The following is an 18,064-nucleotide window of genomic DNA, read 5'->3' as shown; positions in this document are numbered from 1 at the left end:
TAATGTGTGTTACTGGAACACTTGTTGCGAACTACAGTAGGTTCTTCCAGAGCACTTTGAGAATGGGGGGCTGGGGCAGTCCTTTGTGGAGTGATGTTAAGTTTCACACTTCAATAGTGTTGTCATTTTTGGACTTTCAAACTCTTGAATCGTGGTCTTGTATTGGGTATTGGAGAGTTAATCCAATTTAAAGTTCTCCGATGCTGATGCCATGACGTTTGAACAGGTCAGCGAAGTGTGATTTCCTTCCCTGGCTTAAGATGGGCAAAGTCCCTTCTGCACCTTGTAGCAATGTGGTGTGTGTGTGTATGTGTGTGTGTGTGTATGCGTGTGAGCAAGAGCGTGCATGCGGGCTGTGTGTGGACGCCCTGTGTATATGTTCACGTGTGTGTGTATGAGTGTGTGTGAGCCTGCATGTGTGCTGTGTGGACGCTCTGTGTATGTGTATGTGTGTGCGTGTGTGTATGAGTGTGTCCATGTGTGTGTGTGAGCGTGCATGTGTGCTGTGTGTGGACGCTCTGTGTATGTGTGTGTATGTGTGTGTGTCAGTGTGTGCATGTGTGTGTGGACGCTCTGTGTGTGTGCATACCTGCATGTGTTTCCAGCCCTGCTCCACAGAGGCTGAGCCAAATCAGAACCTGGTAAATGGGGGGGGGGGGGGGGGGCTTGTGAAGGGGCGGGGCTTGCTGACGGACAGCCTCAGTCAGCAGCGGCGGCAGCGGCGCTGTGCTATTATTAGCCCGCGCACTGTTGTTGTTTACTACCCTGCTTCCCTCTGGGGGAGGGGGGAGGAGAGGAGGGGAGGAGTGGGGGAGGGGCGTGACTGTCGACAACAGCGGGGGGTGATAAACGCTCCAGACACCAGCGACACTCACTTCCAACAAAGAGCTGACCCCCCCCCCCCACCCCAAAACCGTGCGTGGTACCCCCCGAACCGAACCAGACAGTGTGTGAAACGCATCTCTGACCCATTAACCCTTTAAACGGACCTGCCGCACTCTGTCACTCTCTTTGCGTGTGGATGTTTGCGTGCTCTTCGCGTGTTTGTACCGTGTGGAATGTAACGTGTGGAATGGCGCTTGATCGCTGCTGCTGCTGCTGTCGCTGCGCTCGTGGGTAGTTGGCGGGAGGCGACGTGCTCTTCCCTCTCTAATCGATGAGCCCCTTAGCCGGGGGATCATCGTGGTTATCGGGGTGCATTAGTAATAGGGGTTGTGTGTGTGTGTGTGTTTTTTTTACATTCCATCTTCCAATGTTAAATGGGTTCAGAGACCAAAAGTGTGAATAATCAAACACTACCTTGATTAATCAAAAACTATTTTTCCCCCAGACACTGAAACTCCAGTTCTTTGTAAGTTATGACACTTTTCACCCGAGTCTTCACTGTCAGAACAGGGCCTTTCATTTGACTGAATTATCTGCTATGCAGGACTCCCCTTCATTAATATGAGCGATGAAGAGCAGTACTGCACTGCAAACGCTTAAATGCTGGTCCAGTTAATGAAATGGCGTTCTGTTCAGCTGTCCTACCGATTTAGCATCAGATTTAATGTGAGGGACGATGGTTTTACACGCACCTTTTAAATATGCTTTGTAAGCAGTACAGTGCTAAACTCACCACTAAGCAGCAAGCTTAGTGGTGAGTTTTAAGAAGATATCTTGTTTGTGACAGAAGTGCCATCATAATCATGTTTCTCTTTTTATCTACCCACCACTCTCTCCCCCCTCTCTCCCTTCCTCTCTCCTCTTTCTTTTTCTTTCTCTCTGCCTCCCTCCCTCTCTCTCCTCTCCTTCTCTCTCTCTCTCTCTCTGCCTCCCTCCCTCTCCCTCCTCTCCTTTTCTCTCTCCCTCTTTCTGCCTCCCTCCCTGTCTCTCCTCTCCTTCTCTCTCTCCCTCTCTCCCTCCCCTCCTCTCTCTCCATCCATCTCTCTCTCGCTCTCTCTCTCTCTCTCTCCCCCAGGTATTTGAGGATGAGTCGAGATGGATGGCGGAAGAGAGCTGCTGAAGGTGACGGTTGGGGAGGGAGGGTGAGTACAGCCCCGCCCTTATAACCTGCATTACTTCCTGTCCCCCGGAGGGATAGCCCCGCCCTTATAACCTGCATTACTTCCTGTCCCCCGGAGGGATAGCCCCGCCCTTATAACCTGCATTACTTCCTGTCCCCCGGAGGGATAGCCCCGCCCTTATAACCTGCATTACTTCCTGTCCCCCGGAGGGATAGCCCCGCCCTTATAACCTGCATTACTTCCTGTCCCCCGGAGGGATAGCCCCGCCCTTATAACCTGCATTACTTCCTGTCCCCCGGAGGGATAGCCCCGCCCTTATAACCTGCATTACTTCCTGTCCCCTGGAGGGATAGCCCCGCCCTTATAACCTGCATTACTTCCTGTCCCCCGGAGGGATAGCCCCGCCCTTATAACCTGCATTACTTCCTGTCCCCCGGAGGGATAGCCCCGCCCTTATAACCCGCATCACTTCCTGTCCTCTGCAGGGAAAGCCCCGCCCTTCTAACATGCATCACTTCCTGTCCCCTGCAGGGATAATCCTGCCCTTCTGACACGCATCACTTCCTGACCCCTGCAGGGATAGCCCCGCCCTTCTGGGCACCCCTGTACACCACTCTCTGCTGTCCTTTTCTTTCTGTGTTCCCTCTCTCAGCACTCAGTTTGTGACCCCTCCCCCTCTCTCTTTCACTCACTCTCCCTCTCTCCCTCTCTCCCTGTCTCTGTTTACAGTGAGTGTCAGCAGTATGTTTTGTGTTAGCATAAGTGTGTTGTCTGGTGGCCCTGAGTGCAGACCGGGTTTTGATCAGTTGAATATGAACTCGCTGTGCATGTCATTGCCCTGATGTCACAGCCATCTGTTGTTCTCTACTGTGCTCTAACGCCACGCTGATCAATCAGTTCGCTGTTACAGAAACTGCCTGAAACGTTTGGGGGCCATTTTGGCTCTGTAGCACATCATAGTTACAGTTGGCGTGTAATTCCTCATTTTGAGACAAGCGAGGCTTCAGGGACCTCCTGATTGGTGGGTTCGCTGTGCTCCTCCTGTCCAATCGCTGCTCCAGTCCTGCCCAATCCAGATGCTGTTCTTTCCTGCCCAAGCTTGTTGATTGGTTCAAATCCAGTGAGCCACTGTAAGCACAACCAGCTGCCCTTTATCCTTCCGAACTCAGACTAATCCCAGACCAATCAACCTCCCTCCCACTTCCCTCCCACTCGTCTCCCTCTCTCCTCCCTTTCCCCACCCTCTCCTCACTCTCTCTCCTCGCTGTGTCTTTGTTTTTTTGTGATTCGGTCTCAGATGGTGTGTGGTTCTTGTCCTGTTTGCGTAATGGTCAGCAGTATCAGTTACCGCAGGTCACGGGTGTCAGTGTGTCAGAGTTTGGGGTCCAGTTTCGATGCTGTGCTGTCGTGATTCAGACCGAATGTTTCTGCAGTCGGCATCGACGAGAAACATTTTTCAGCCTGGCTCTCAGCAACAGCTGCAGGTCACAGATGTGGAAGCAGAAAAGTCTTTTCTCTGTGCTTCACCCAGTGTTTCCTTCTGCGAGGCGGGTATTGATTACTTTAGCAGTAAAGTTCTCCTTTTCTAGGCTGGCTCTGTTTTCCAGCGTGCGCTCGTGCTGGAGAGAAACGCACCGTTACACACATGCAAATACACACACACACACCGTTACACACGCATGCAAATACACACGCACACACACACACATGCACACACACACACACACACGCACATGCAAATACGCACACACACACACACACATAGATGTACACACACACAGACATCCTGTTAGCGTCGCTGGGCAGTGTTAAAATACGTGTTGGTGTTATAGTGTAGCGTCAGTGTTAATCCTAAATCACACATTCAGTTATCTGGTTCTGGAAGTCACCTGTAGGTTGACTGGCTCTGACAGCTGGAGGGGATCAGGTGCTGACACTGTCGAGGGGTAAAGCCTGTTTGAATTGTCCCAGAAAGGGTGGAGATTTAGATATGGGGGGTAAGTGGTTTGAGTGCTGCGAGAGGAACACCCCCTCCTCTGGGATAGGGGTGCAGATGTGCCTGTTAAACACACAGGAAAGATTAGTTTAACAGGGATTTTGGCCCGGGACCTTCCTTGTTCTCATTTCACCCCAGTTGTGGTCTAGAGTGGATGTTTGGCATGGCTGTTTATTTACATTAAACTTTTTGCATTTAGCAGACGGGTTGTATTTCGTACAGTCCTTTTGAACAGCTGGATGATTTCCTGACGCAGCACAGGTTAAGCACCTTTTCTCAAGGTGTGATTTCAAGTGTGATTTCAAGAAACATTAAGAGAGAGTGTGTGTGTATGATTGTGCGATGATCATGTGTGCATGCATGCGAGTGTGTGGGGTGTGTGTGTGTGTGCATGTGTATATGTGTGCGTGTATGCACGTGTGCGTGTGTGTGTGTGCGTGCATGAATGCATGTGTGTGCGTGTGTGTATTTTCTTCTGCAGTCAGAATATCCCTTGCAGTCACGGGGTTCTCTTGGTTACCATGGCACCAGGCAGCTGCTGGCAGCAGCCTCTCTCTGGCTCCACGTGTCAGTGTTCCACACATCTAATCACGTCCGAAGTCTTTGTCTCGTTTTTTTCCCCCCGGAGAGTCAGAGGAATTGAGCTTTCCCGTTGGGAGTCAGTGGCCCACATCCTCTGTGGTTCTGCGTTTCATGCAGGGGGGGTACATGGCTGCCAAGGTCTTCAAGCTGGACGAGCAGTTCAGGCAGGAGGCGCCGCGGGAGAAGCAGAAGGAGGGGGCCAGCTCCGAGATCTTCCGCGGCGTGGCCATCTACGTCAACGGCTACACAGGTGAGCGAGGGTCCGACCCGCGGGGCCACGCCCGCGCCTCCTCGCTCCCGGCCCCGCTGAACCCTGCAGTGCATTGTGGGAGCTGGAGACAGGCAAATCGCAGTGCCCGCGCCCGGGATGTGGGTGTGTGCGCATTTCGCTCCTTGTGATTGGCTGGTGCAGTAAAAGACTTGGGTCGTCCCCTTTTTTTTTTTGTTTGTTTTTTTTTTTTGAAAGGAGGGTTAGAGAACAGCACTGGTTTAAAATCAGAGCGGGGATCAGAGAGAGCTCCCAAATTAGACTGTTAGACCGTCGCTAGAATAATAATACTCATCTTCTTTTTCATACCAGAGTTTTCTTGGAAGTGCAGTGCGTGTCTGTCATAAAGCGTTTTGAGTTTCATTGAGAGAGAAAGAGAGAGAGTGCTTTTTTTTGTGGTGGGCTTGTGTTTTCAGATGGTTTTCATTATTTTAGAAGCAGTGTTTTTTTTTTTATAGGGAGAACAGACAGTCCTCCCTCCTTTGATCTTTCATTTCCCTTTATTCAGACGAGGGAAAGCAGAAAGGGTAAAAGACAGAGTCACAGCTCAGAAAGTGCTTTGGCAGGGTTTGAACCCGCAGCCACGCAGGGGGGGGATTCCGTGTAGGGCGTGAGACTTGGGTTGGTTGTGTGATTGGATGTCCTGCGAGTGCTCTGGAGCATGCTGTGTCTGCGCAGACCCGACTGCGGACGAGCTGCGCAGACTGATGATGCTGCACGGAGGCCAGTTCCACGTCTACTACTCGCGCTCGAAGACCACCCACATCATCGCCACCAACCTGCCCAACATCAAGATACAGGAGCTGAGGACCGAGAAGGTGGTGCGGCCAGAGTGGATCACTGACAGGTGTGTGTGTGTGTGTGTGTGTGTGTGAGAGAGTCTGAGTGTGTGTGTGTGTGTGTGTTGCAGTATAAAGATGTATGTGACTCTGGTCTGTACTGCAGTATTAAAGGTGTGTGTGACTCTGGTCTGTACTGCAGTATTAAAGGTGTGTGTGACTCTGGCCTGTACTGCAGTATTAAAGGTATGTGTGACTCTGGTCTGTACTGCAGTATTAAAGGTGTGTGTGACTCTGGTCTGTACTGCAGTATTAAAGGTGTGTGTGACTCTGGTCTGTACTGCAGTATTAAAGGTGTGTGTGACTCTGGTCTGTACTGCAGTATTAAAGGTATGTGTGACTCTGGTCTGTACTGCAGTATTAAAGGTGTGTGTGACTCTGGTCTGTACTGCAGTATTAAAGGTGTGTGTGACTCTGGTCTGTACTGCAGTATTAAAGGTGTGTGTGACTCTGGTCAGTGCTGCAGTATTAATGGTGTGTGTGACTCTGGTCAGTGCTGCAGTATTAAAGGTGTGTGTGACTCTGGTCTGTGTTGCAGTATTAAAGGTGTGTGTGACTCTGGTCAGTGCTGCAGTATTAAAGGTGTGTGTGACTCTGGTCAGTGCTGCAGTATTAAAGGTGTGTGTGACTCTGGTCAGTGCTGCAGTATTAAAGGTGTGTGTGACTCTGGTCTGTGTTGCAGTATAAAGGTGTGTGTGACTCTGGTCTGTGTTGCAGTATTAAAGGTGTGTGTGACTCTGGTGTGTGTTGCAGTATTAAGGCGGGGCGGCTCCTGTCCTGCCTGCAGTACCAGCTCTACAGGCCCAGAGCACTCTGCTTCCCCGGCACGTGGGCCCCCCCAGGGCAGGAGTCTGCAGGACCCAGCCACACCCCCAACCACGCCTGCCACGCCCGCCGAGAGCTGGACCACGCCCACCAGGATGGGAGCTTCCGGCTGTGAGTGCGGGGGTTTTGGGCTGCAGTGTTCAGTGGGCTTGGATAGGCCAGACACATTGGGTTAGGGTTGGGTTTTGGTGTTAGTTGGGTTAGGGCTAGGGTTTTTGTGTTGGTTGGGGTAGGGTTAGGGTTTTGGAGTGGGTTGGGTTATGGTTTTTGTGTTGGTTGGGGTAGGGTTAGGTTTTGGTGTTGGTTGGGTTAGGGTTTGGATTTGGGTTTTGGTGTTGGGTTAGGGTTAGGATTTTGGTGTTGGTTGGGTATGGGTTAGGGTTTAGGAGTGGGTTGGGTTATGGTTTTTGTGTTGGTTGGGTTAGGGTTGGGTTTTGGTGTTTTTTGGGTTAGGATTAGGGTTTTGGTGTTGGTTGGGGTAGGGTTAGGGTTTTGGAGTGGGTTGGGTTATGGTTTTTGTGTTGGTTGGGGTAGGGTTAGGTTTTGGTGTTGGTTGGGTTAGGGTTTGGATTTGGGTTTTGGTGTTGGGTTAGGGTTAGGATTTTGGTGTTGGTTGGGTATGGGTTAGGGTTTTGGAGTCGGTTGGGTTATGGTTTTGGTGTTGGTTGGGTTAGGGTGTTGGTTATTGTGAGGTTCTGTCCCACAGAAACGGGTCCATGAGGAACTGTGTGGACCGAACGGGGGGCCCTAAAATGAACGGGGTACACGAGGGGGCCAGCGATTACCCTGAGGGGCCCCTCACCAACGGCCACGCCCACCCCGCCAACGGTGCCTTAAAGCCCCTGGATTTGGCCCTTCATCCTGGACGGGACGCCCTGGGGAAGCCGCTGCCCCCGCCCTCGGACTGCCCCCAGACCCCTCCCGCCCAGGACGGGAGACCCATGGTGCAGCCACGCCCCCTCCAGAGCCCGCCTGCCCCAAACCCCGCCCCCCACCACAAACCCTGCTCCAGTTCGTCCGCCAGCCCGGCACCTGCCCTTCTGCCCTCAGCCAATCAGAAGGCGGCCGCCATCGCCAAGCCCTGCCCGCAGACCCCTCCTCCCCAGTCGCCCGGCTCCGAGAAGCCCCTCCCCCTCTGCGGCAGAGTTCGGCTGAACGGGACCCACTACGCCTCTCCCGCCACGCCCACGGCAGGCCCCGCCCCTCCGGACTCCCCGGGGAAGCACGTGGCCCCTCCCACCCCGGCGAGCGCCATATCGGAGTACTACTCCCACTCCCGCCTCCACCACATCTCCACCTGGCGGAACGAGTTCTCAGAGTTCGTGAACTCCCTGCAGCAGCGGCGGCGGGCCAAAGGGGGCGCCGTCTTTCCCGGGAAGGAGCGGCTGAGGAGGCAGCGGCCCGCTCACGATGCAGGTATCACCCACAGTCCTCGGAGCCGGGTCCCGAGATTAAAAAAAGAGTACCTGCGCGCTGTTGCCAGGCTACCGAGCGATTCATTTCCTTTCACTGCGGCCTCTCGTGAGCGCAGCATCGGCGTACGGGAGATCTCTTATTTTGGACTGCATTACCCAGAATCCTTGAGATGCAAGCAGTTGTTTTTAACACAGGAACCTCTGGTGATGTCAGGCTGTGGTCTGCACCATGGGTTGAACACTGAGTGTGAGTCTGAGTGTGGGTGTAAGTGTGTGTGTGTTTGTGCGCGCATGCGTCTGTTCAGTCTGTATTGTGCCCTATGTTAGCACCACCCCCAGCTCCTGCGTTAGCGCCACCCCCAGCCCCTGTGTTAGCACCTCTGTGTTCGCACCACCCCCAGCCCCTGTGTTAGCTCCACCCCCAGCCTGTGTTAGCACCACCCCCAGCCCCTGTGTTAGCACCTCTGTGTTCGCACCACCCCCAGCCCCTGTGTTAGCACCACCCCCAGCCTCTGTGTTAGCACCACCCCCAGCCCCTGTGTTAGCACCACCCCCAGCCCCTGTGTTAGCTCCACCCCCAGCCTGTGTTAGCACCACCCCCAGCCCCTGTGTTAGCACCTCTGTGTTCGCACCACCCCCAGCCCCTGTGTTAGCACCACCCCCAGCCTCTGTGTTAGCACCACCCCCAGCCCCTGTGTTAGCACCACCCCCAGCCCCTGTGTTAGCACCCCAGCGTTAGCACCACCCCCAGCCTCTGCGTTAGCACCACCCCCAGCGTTAGCACCACCCCCAGCGTTAGCACCACCCCCAGCCCCTGCATTAGCACCACCCCCAGCCCCTGCATTAGCACCACCCCCAGCCCCTGCATTAGCACCACCCCCAGCCCCTGCATTAGCGCCACCCCCAGCCTCTGTGTTAGCACCTCTGCATTAGCACCACCCCCAGCCCCTGCATTAGCACCACCCCCAGCCCCTGCATTAGCACCACCCCCAGCCCCTGCATTAGCGCCACCCCCAGCCCCTGCGTTAGCACCACCCCCAGCCCCTGTGTTAGCGCCACCCCCAGCCTCTGCATTAGCACCACCCCCAGCCTCTGTGTTAGCACCACCCCCAGCCCCTGCGTTAGCCCCACCTCCAGCCCCTGCGCTAGCCCCAGCGTTAGCGCTGCTTCGGCCGCTGGTCACCGCCTGACGGCTCAGACAGAAATAACCCTGTTCTGCGTGTCTGTGGCGGGACGTGCGTTTCGTTCATCCTGATGGCCGAGGACAGGCCGCCGACGCGGTTTCCTGTCGTTTTAGTGCTCTGAGGCTGTCAGCGCAGCGCGTCCGACTGCAGACGGGAGAAATCTCATTAATAAATCCTCCCATGATTCTCTCCGTCTCCTAAATGTCAGCGGTAATTTGCCTTGTTGCATACTGATATCCAGGAGCTTTATGGAAGTATTAATAGTCAGGCTTTCTGGGGAACATCGCTGGATGTTAATTAAAGGCTATAATGTGTTACACTTAACCCAAATCCACAGAAAGAGAGAGAGAGAAAGAGAAAGATCATGACAGAGAGAGAGCAGAAGACGGAGAGAGAGAGAGATAGAGAATAAAAGAGAGATAGAGAAAGCAGAAGCGAGAGGGGGCATAAGGGATTGAGAGAGCAAGGGGGTCAAGAGAGAGGGCATGTAAAGGCGAAAGGGGGATATAGAAGGGGAATGAGAGGGTGAGGAGAATGTTAAATGGGAATGAGAGGGTGAGGTTATGAGAGGGTGAGGGGGGTGTTAAAGGGGAATGAGAGGGTGAGGTTATGAGAGCGTGAGGGGGGTGTTAAAGGGGAATGAGAGGGTGAGGTTATGAGAGGGTGAGGGGAATGAGAGGGTGAGGTTATGAGAGCGTGAAGGGGGTGTTAAAGGGGAATGAGAGGGTGAGGTTATGAGAGGGTGAGGGAGATGGTAAAGGGAAATGAGAGGATAAGGCTATGTGAGGGTGAGGGGGATGGTAAAGGGAAATGAGAGGATAAGGCTATGTGAGGGTAAGGGGGATGGTAAAGGGGTATGAGAGGGTGAGGGGGGGTGTTAAAGGGGAATGAGAGGGTGAGGTTATGAGAGCGTGAGGGGGGTGTTAAAGGGGAATGAGAGGGTGAGGTTATGAGAGGGTGAGGGGAATGAGAGGGTGAGGTTATGAGAGCGTGAAGGGGGTGTTAAAGGGGAATGAGAGGGTGAGGTTATGAGAGGGTGAGGGAGATGGTAAAGGGAAATGAGAGGATAAGGCTATGTGAGGGTGAGGGGGATGGTAAAGGGAAATGAGAGGATAAGGCTATGTGAGGGTAAGGGGGATGGTAAAGGGGTATGAGAGGGTGAGGGGGGGTGTTAAAGGGGAATGAGAGGGTGAGGTTATGAGAGCGTGAGGGGGATGGTAAAGGGGGATGAGAGGGTGAGGGGGGTGTAATAGAGTGAGGTTATGAGAGGGTGAGGCAAATGTTAAAGGGGAATGAGAGGGTGAGGTGTAATGGCTGTGTGTGTGTGTGTGTGTGTTTGTGTGCTCCAGGTTTGTCGGGTCCAGCCGGGCCTCAGAACCGGCAGGCCTGCATCCTGCATGTGGACATGGACTGCTTCTTCGCCTCCGTGGGGATCCGCCACCGACCCGATCTGAAGGGTGAGGCACAGACACACATATTACATATACATACACGCACACATACACACATATATACACGCACACACATACACCTACACACGCACACACACACACACTGCACGCACACGCAAACACACACTCACATGCAAACACACACACACACTCACACGCAAACACACACTCACATGCAAACACACACACACACACACACACACTCACACACACTCACACACACACGCAAACACACACACACACAAACACACACACACACTCACACGCAAACACACACTCACATGCAAACACACACACACACACACACTCACACACACTCACACACACACACACACACACACTCACACGCAAACACACACTCACACACACACATATTACATGTACATACATGCACGCGTGCATACACACAAACGCGCACGCTAATGTTCTGTGTCCTGCTCTCAGGGAAGCCCGTTGCCGTGACGAGTAACCGAGGCCCCGGAACAGTGGCCCTGCGTCCTGGGGCCAATCCCCAGATGGAGGTCCTGTACTACCAGAGGAGACGGGGTGAGTACAGCACCGGGACCCCAAAATAACCCTCACCCCCTCCCCCCCCCCCCCATCCACACACCCCAAATACCCCCCCCCCCCCATCCACACACCCCAAATACCCTCACACCCCCCCCCCCATCCACACACCCCAAATACCCTCACCCCCCCCATCCACACACCCCAAATACCCTCACCCTACCCCCCATCCACACACCCCAAATTCCCAAACATCCACACACACAACCCAAGATAGGACTGAGCATGACCACTATCACTGTCTGTCTGTCTGCCTGTCTGTCCTACAGAGGGGAAGGCCGATCCGGACTCGTTCTCCTCCCCTGAGAGCCCGGACGCCCCCGGCAACGGAGTGGACCCCGCCCTCGCGGCGCTGTCCATGGCGGAGATCGCTTCCTGCAGCTACGAGGCCAGGTACCGCCCATACCGCCATGTCTGCTCAAACCGCCATGTCTGCTCAAACCGCCATGCCTGCTCAAACCGCCATGCCTGCTCATACCGCCATCCCTGCTCAAACCGCCATGTCTGCCCATACCGCCGTGCCTGCTCAAACCGCCCATACCGCCATGTCTGCTCAAACCGCCGTGCCTGCCCATACCGCCATGTCTGCCCATACCGCCATGCCTGCTCAAACCGCCCATACCGCCGTGCCTGCTCAAACCGCCATGTCTGCCCATACCGCCATGTCTGCTCAAACCGCCATGTCTGCCCATACCGCCGTGTCTGCTCAAACCGCCATGTCTGCTCAAACCGCCATGTCTGCTCAAACCGCCATGTCTGCTCAAACCGCCATGTCTGCCCATACCGCCATGTCTGCTCAAACCGCCATGTCTGCCCATACCGCCATGTCTGCCCATACCGCCATGTCTGCCCATACCGCCATGCCTGCTCAAACCGCCATGCCTGCTCAAACCGCCGTGTCTGCCCATACCGCCATGTCTGCCCATACCGCCATGCCTGCTCAAACCGCCATGTCTGCTCAAACCGCCATGTCTGCCCATACCGCCATGTCTGCCCATACCGCCATGCCTGCTCAAACCGCCATGTCTGCTCAAACCGCCATGTCTGCTCAAACCGCCATGTCTGCTCAAACCGCCATGCCTGCTCAAACCGCCATGTCTGCCCATACCGCCATGTCTGCTCAAACCGCCATGCCTGCTCAAACCGCCATGTCTGCCCATACCGCCATGTCTGCCCATATCGCCATGTCTGCTCAAACCGCCATGTCTGCTCAAACCGCCATGCCTGCTCAAACCGCCATGTCTGCCCATACCGCCATGTCTGCCCATACCGCCATGTCTGCTCAAACCGCCATGTCTGCTCAAACCGCCATGTCTGCTCAAACCGCCATGTCTGCCCATACCGCCATGTCTGCCCATACCGCCATGTCTGCTCAAACCGCCATGCCTGCTCAAACCGCCATGTCTGCCCATACCGCCATGTCTGCTCAAACCGCCATGTCTGCCCATACCGCCCATACCGCCATGCCTGCTCAAACCGCCATGTCTGCTCAAACCGCCATGTCTGCCCATACCGCCATGTCTGCTCAAACCGCCATGTCTGCTCAAACCGCCATGTCTGCTCTAACCGCCATGTCTGCCCATACCGCCATGCCTGCTCAAACCGCCATGTCTGCCCATACCGCCATGTCTGCTCAAACCGCCATGTCTGCCCATACCGCCATGTCTGCTCAAACCGCCATGCCTGCTCAAACCGCCATGTCTGCTCAAACCGCCATGTCTGCTCAAACCGCCATGTCTGCCCATACCGCCATGTCTGCCCATACCGCCATGTCTGCTCAAACCGCCATGTCTGCCCATACCGCCATGTCTGCTCAAACCGCCATGTCTGCTCAAACCGCCATGTCTGCCCATACCGCCCATACCGCCATGCCTGCTCAAACCGCCATGTCTGCTCAAACCGCCATGTCTGCTCAAACCGCCATGTCTGCCCATACCGCCATGTCTGCTCAAACCGCCATGTCTGCTCAAACCGCCATGTCTGCTCAAACCGCCATGCCTGCTCAAACCGCCATGTCTGCTCAAACCGCCATGTCTGCCCATACCGCCATGTCTGCTCAAACCGCCATGCCTGCTCAAACCGCCATGTCTGCTCAAACCGCCATGTCTGCTCAAACCGCCATGCCTGCTCAAACCGCCATGTCTGCTCAAACCGCCATGTCTGCCCATACCGCCATGCCTGCCCATACCGCCATGCCTGCTCAAACCGCCATGTCTGCTCAAACCGCCATGTCTGCCCATACCGCCATGTCTGCTCAAACCGCCATGCCTGCTCAAACCGCCATGTCTGCTCAAACCGCCATGTCTGCTCAAACCGCCATGTCTGCTCAAACCGCCATGCCTGCTCAAACCGCCATGTCTGCCCATACCGCCATGTCTGCTCAAACCGCCATGTCTGCTCAAACCGCCATGTCTGCTCAAACCGCCATGTCTGCCCATACCGCCACACCGCGTTCCTGCCTTTATCTTATCCCGTGTGTGTGAGTGTGTGGGAGTGTGTGTGTGGGGGTGTGTATGTGTGAGTGTGTGTGTGTGAGTGTGTGTGTGTGTGGGTGTGCGTGTGTGTGTGTGTGTGTCCGTGTGCGTGTGTGTGCGTGCATGCATGTGTTCGTGTGCGTTATATACAATATACCAATAAGTTTGAGTTTTCATTTTTGTGTGTTTTGTTTGTATTATATTGATTGATTGATGTATTGACTGATTGATGTGCTGATTGATTGATTGATTGATGTATTGATTGATTGATTGATGGATGTATTGATTGATTGATGCATTGATTGATTGATGTGTTGATTTATTGATGTATTGATTTATTGATTGATTGATGTACTGATTGATTGATTGATGGATGTATTGATTGATTGATGTGTTGATTTATTGATGTATTGATTTATTGATTGATTGATTGCTGTATTGACGGCTTGGCGCAGTATGCAGCTGTGTCCCGCTGCGCTGCGCGTGTGCGCTGGGCGGGGTCAGTAACTCCTCCCCCTCCCTCAGGCAGACGGGGGTGAGGAACGGGATGTTTTTCGGGCAGGCCAAGCGCCTGTGTCCCGCCCTGCAGGCCGTGCCCTACGACTTCCAGGCCTACAAGGAGGTGGCGCTGGTGCTGTACGAGACGCTGGCCAGGTACCGCTCTCTCTGCCTCTGCCTCTCTCCCACTCTCTCTCTCTCTGCCTGTATCCCTCTCTCTCTTCCTCTGCCTCTCCCTCTCTCTCTCTCTCTGCCTGTATCCCTCTCTCTCTTCCTCTGCCTCTCCCTCTCTCTCCCTCTGCCTCTCTGCCTCTCCCTCTCTGTCTCTCTTCCTCTCCCTCTTCTTCTGCTCCTCTACCTCTCTCTCTCTCTCTCTCTCTCTCTCTCCCTCTCTGCCTCTTTCTCTGCCTCTCTCCCTCTTCCTCTGCCCCTCTACCACTCTCTCCCTCTCCCTCTCTGTCGCTCTGTCTTACTTTCTCTCCCGCTCTGCCTCTCTCCCACTCTCTCTCTCTCTCTGCCTGTATCCCTCTCTCTCTCCCTCTATCTCCCCCTCTTTCTCTGCCTCTCTCTCTCTCCCTCTGCCTCTTCCTCTGCCCCTCTACCGCTCTCTCCCTCTCCCTCTGCCTCTCCCTCTCTCTCTCCCCCTTCCTCTGCCATTCCCTCTCTCTCTCCCTCTCCTCTGCCCCTGCCTCTCCCTCTCTCTTTCTCTGCCTCTTTCTTCTCTCTCCCTCTCTGCCTTTCTCTCCTTTCCTCTCTCTCTCTCTCTCTCTCCCTCTCTCTCTCACTATACATCTCTCCCTCTCTGTCTCTTTCACTCCTTCTCTGCCTCCTCTCCCTCTCCCTCTCCCTCTCCCTCTCTACTGAACAGTGTCTAAATTAGGGAGTGTCAATAGTTTATGGCATTATTATTCAGGTGTAAACATCATCACTGTGACTGTTTGCATTCTGGAAAGTCGTGGAAGATATTTTGGGGGGGAAAAAACATCCCAAATACCCCTTGATTGATCTGAAAATGACGTCTCCTTTTCCTCTTATTGTGGGTGAGGCAAATCCATCTGCCTTTCTAAACCTTGCTCAGTCTGACAGAGTCTGTGTGCTGGCATTTTTAACACGTTGGCCAGCTCCCTGGCCCGTGCCCGCTCACCCGCTGTCAGGGGGTATTGATGGTGGGAATTTCGCTGCCAAGGACGTCTGCAAGAATGTGTTCTCACCCGCAGTGAGATCATCTCAAAGTGATGCCTCTCGAGAAGTACTCACGGGACTCGAGCTTCAGAGTAAGACCTGGTTTCCCTGCGAGTCCTGAGAGAAAAAACGACTCCTGGAAAAGTCTCACGTTTATTCTGAGAAGGGCTCGTGTGAAACGACAGGATAGCTGTCAGTGGAGAAGTCCTGATTGCATTTCTGTGCAGCACAGAGGACGGGGATGGAGACAGCGTATGGTGCTGTTTGGACTCGATGGGGCCTGTATGGGTTCTGTTTGGACTCGATGGGGCCTGTATGGGTTCTGTTTGGACTCGATGGGGCCTGTATGGGTTGTGTTTGGACTCGATGGGGCCTGTATGGGTTCTGTTTGGACTCGATGGGGCCTGTATGGGTTCTGTTTGGACTCGATGGGGCCCATATAAGAAGGAGTCCTTTTCTGAACTACAGTGAAAATAGATTTTTTTTTAAATGATCAATAACTGGCAGGAGTTTAAATGTTATTTTACATACATGTTTGTCCCAGGTCTGGTTTGGAGAATGTTTTCTTGGTTCTGTCTGAATAAGTATTTAAACGGAGGGTGGGACAGAGGGAGATTTCCCGTCTCTCGCCCAGTGCACGCTGGGATAGGCTCCAGCACCCTCCGTGACCATGCCCAGGATAAGCGGGTATAGATAATGGATGGACCCTGCCCAGGATAAGTGGGTATAGATAATGGGTGGGTGGATGTATGGATGTATGGATGTAACCCCCCCCCCATCCCTCAGCTACACGCACGAGATCGAGGCTCTCAGCTGTGACGAGGTCCTGGTGGATGCCAGCGGCCTGCTGGCGGAGCTGGGCGTGGCCCCGGACGAGCTCGCCAGCGCCATCCGCACGGACGTGAGGGAGAGGACCGGCTGCTCCGCCTCCGTTGGCATGGGTGAGTGCCCCGCCCTCAAAACAATATGCCCCGCCTACCTGCCTCTGCCATGCCCACTGCACTCAGCCCCACCCACCTGTCTCTGCCCCGCCCACCACACTGTGCCCCACCCACCTGGCTCTGCCATGCCCACCATACTGTGCCCCACCCACCTGGCTCTGCCACGCCCACCATACTGTGCCCCGCCCACCTGGCTCTGCCACGCCCACCGCACTGTGCCCCACCCACCTGGCTCTGCCACGCCCACCGCACTGTGCCCCACCCACCTGGCTCTGCCACGCCCACCGCACTGTGCCCCACCCACCTGGCTCTGCCAGGCCCACCGCACTGTGCCCCACCCACCTGCCTCTGCCACGCCCACCGCACTGTGCCCCACCCACCTGGCTCTGCCAGGCCCACCGCACTGTGCCCCACCCACCTGCCTCTGCCCTGCCCACCACACTCTGCCCCACCCACCTGCCTCTGCCCCGCCTCCACCAGGTTCTGCCCACTTGACTCCGCCCTACACTGCCCTGCCCCACCCGGCCTTGGCTTTCTGCAACACAGATCCTTTTCTCCAGAAAAGTACGAAGGCTTCTTCTTCTGTGAAACACAGAAAGAGGTGTGGCTGGTGTGGAGTGGCTGCTTTCACGCAGATTTCTTGTGTAAATATTCAAAGTGGCACATCTGTGTTCGGGCATCACAAACCAGCGCACAGCCCACGCGGGTGGTTACTTCGGAAAAGTTGGCATCCAGTTGGACACTGTCACACGTCACATGACCTCTGCCCTCCAGTAAAAAAGGGGTTATTTAAGTTGCTGATAAGATGTCTTCATAAGACCAGCACCAAATAATTTTCCCTGGAGGGGGTCCTGTTTCCTCCATTGAGGAGAAAGTAAAAAAAGAGCAGTTAAGGTCTGAGACATCAGTCTTCTGAGATGAAGTGGTAAAATGCTGTAAATCTGTAGTTGCGCTCTGTCCCAAAGTCTGACACTGAGCCACACCTGCCTTTCTCGTTCGTCAAGGTTCAAATATTCTGCTGGCCAGAATGGCGACTCGCAAAGCCAAACCTAACGGACAGTACTACCTGAAGCCAGAGGAAGTGGACGACTTCATTAGAGAGCAGCCCGTCACCAGCCTGCCAGGTGAGACCGGTGCCCTCTGCTGGCCGCAGACGAGAACTGACGCCCTGATAGAGAGGAGAGGGTCACAGCAGGTCATTGCCTATGCAGTGGTTCTAGCTGGGGGTTTGGAGACCCCTACTGTTGCTCGAAGGAATTGAAAGGAGAGCCTCTGGAAAGCGAGACAATACTGTGTCATGTGCTAATACCAATTTTAATTGACCAGTCTTTTATCAAGCCAGGCAGAAGATTTAAATAATGACTTATTCGCTTTTGATATAATAGATATAAAATATACTAATTAATTAAAATAAACTTAGCAATTCAAGGTGGACTGGGGACACTAGTGATAAAGGGGCAGCGTGTCAGTGTGGGTTAGGGCCTGGTGTTTGGGGGTAGTGTATTAATGTGTGTCTTACTGTGTGGGTTAATGTGATTGTGCTCTGTTTAAATTCAGTAACGCGGTTGTGCTGAAAGCTGAGGTACTGTGTTGAACGGTTCCAGGCGTGGGACGGTCGATGGGGTGCAAGCTGACCTCTCTGGGGGTTCGGACGTGCGGGGAGCTGCAGCAGCTGTCCCTGTCGCGGCTGCAGAAGGAGTTCGGGCCTCGGACGGGCCAGACGCTGTTCCGGTTCTGCCGCGGTCTGGACGACCGGCCCGTCCGGAGCGAGAAGGAGAGGAAGTCCGTTTCCGCGGAGATGAACTACGGAATCCGCTTCACACAGGTCAGCGCCTC

The 18,064-nt window shown here is 54.4% G+C and overlaps 1 protein-coding gene across 1 annotated transcript in view; it reads left to right on the top strand.

The window, feature by feature from the left end:
- Positions 1-18,064, top strand: part of rev1 (REV1 DNA directed polymerase) — a 32,953-nt gene that overhangs the window by 7,498 nt on the left and 7,391 nt on the right. The window contains exons 2-13 of the mRNA XM_035392539.1: positions 1,961-2,027; positions 4,702-4,834; positions 5,531-5,699; positions 6,445-6,627; positions 7,223-7,932; positions 10,465-10,572; positions 11,011-11,112; positions 11,403-11,526; positions 14,133-14,261; positions 16,074-16,228; positions 17,233-17,352; positions 17,833-18,053. Of these exons, the coding sequence (XP_035248430.1) occupies positions 1,971-2,027; positions 4,702-4,834; positions 5,531-5,699; positions 6,445-6,627; positions 7,223-7,932; positions 10,465-10,572; positions 11,011-11,112; positions 11,403-11,526; positions 14,133-14,261; positions 16,074-16,228; positions 17,233-17,352; positions 17,833-18,053 (2,211 nt within the window). The 5' untranslated portion in view covers positions 1,961-1,970. The remainder of the gene's footprint in view (positions 1-1,960; positions 2,028-4,701; positions 4,835-5,530; positions 5,700-6,444; positions 6,628-7,222; positions 7,933-10,464; positions 10,573-11,010; positions 11,113-11,402; positions 11,527-14,132; positions 14,262-16,073; positions 16,229-17,232; positions 17,353-17,832; positions 18,054-18,064) is intronic.

The sequence above is a fragment of the Anguilla anguilla genome, chromosome 15, assembly GCF_013347855.1.
Source record: "Anguilla anguilla isolate fAngAng1 chromosome 15, fAngAng1.pri, whole genome shotgun sequence".
NCBI lineage: Eukaryota > Metazoa > Chordata > Actinopteri > Anguilliformes > Anguillidae > Anguilla > Anguilla anguilla.
This window is presented reverse-complemented; position numbering and strand designations above follow the sequence as displayed.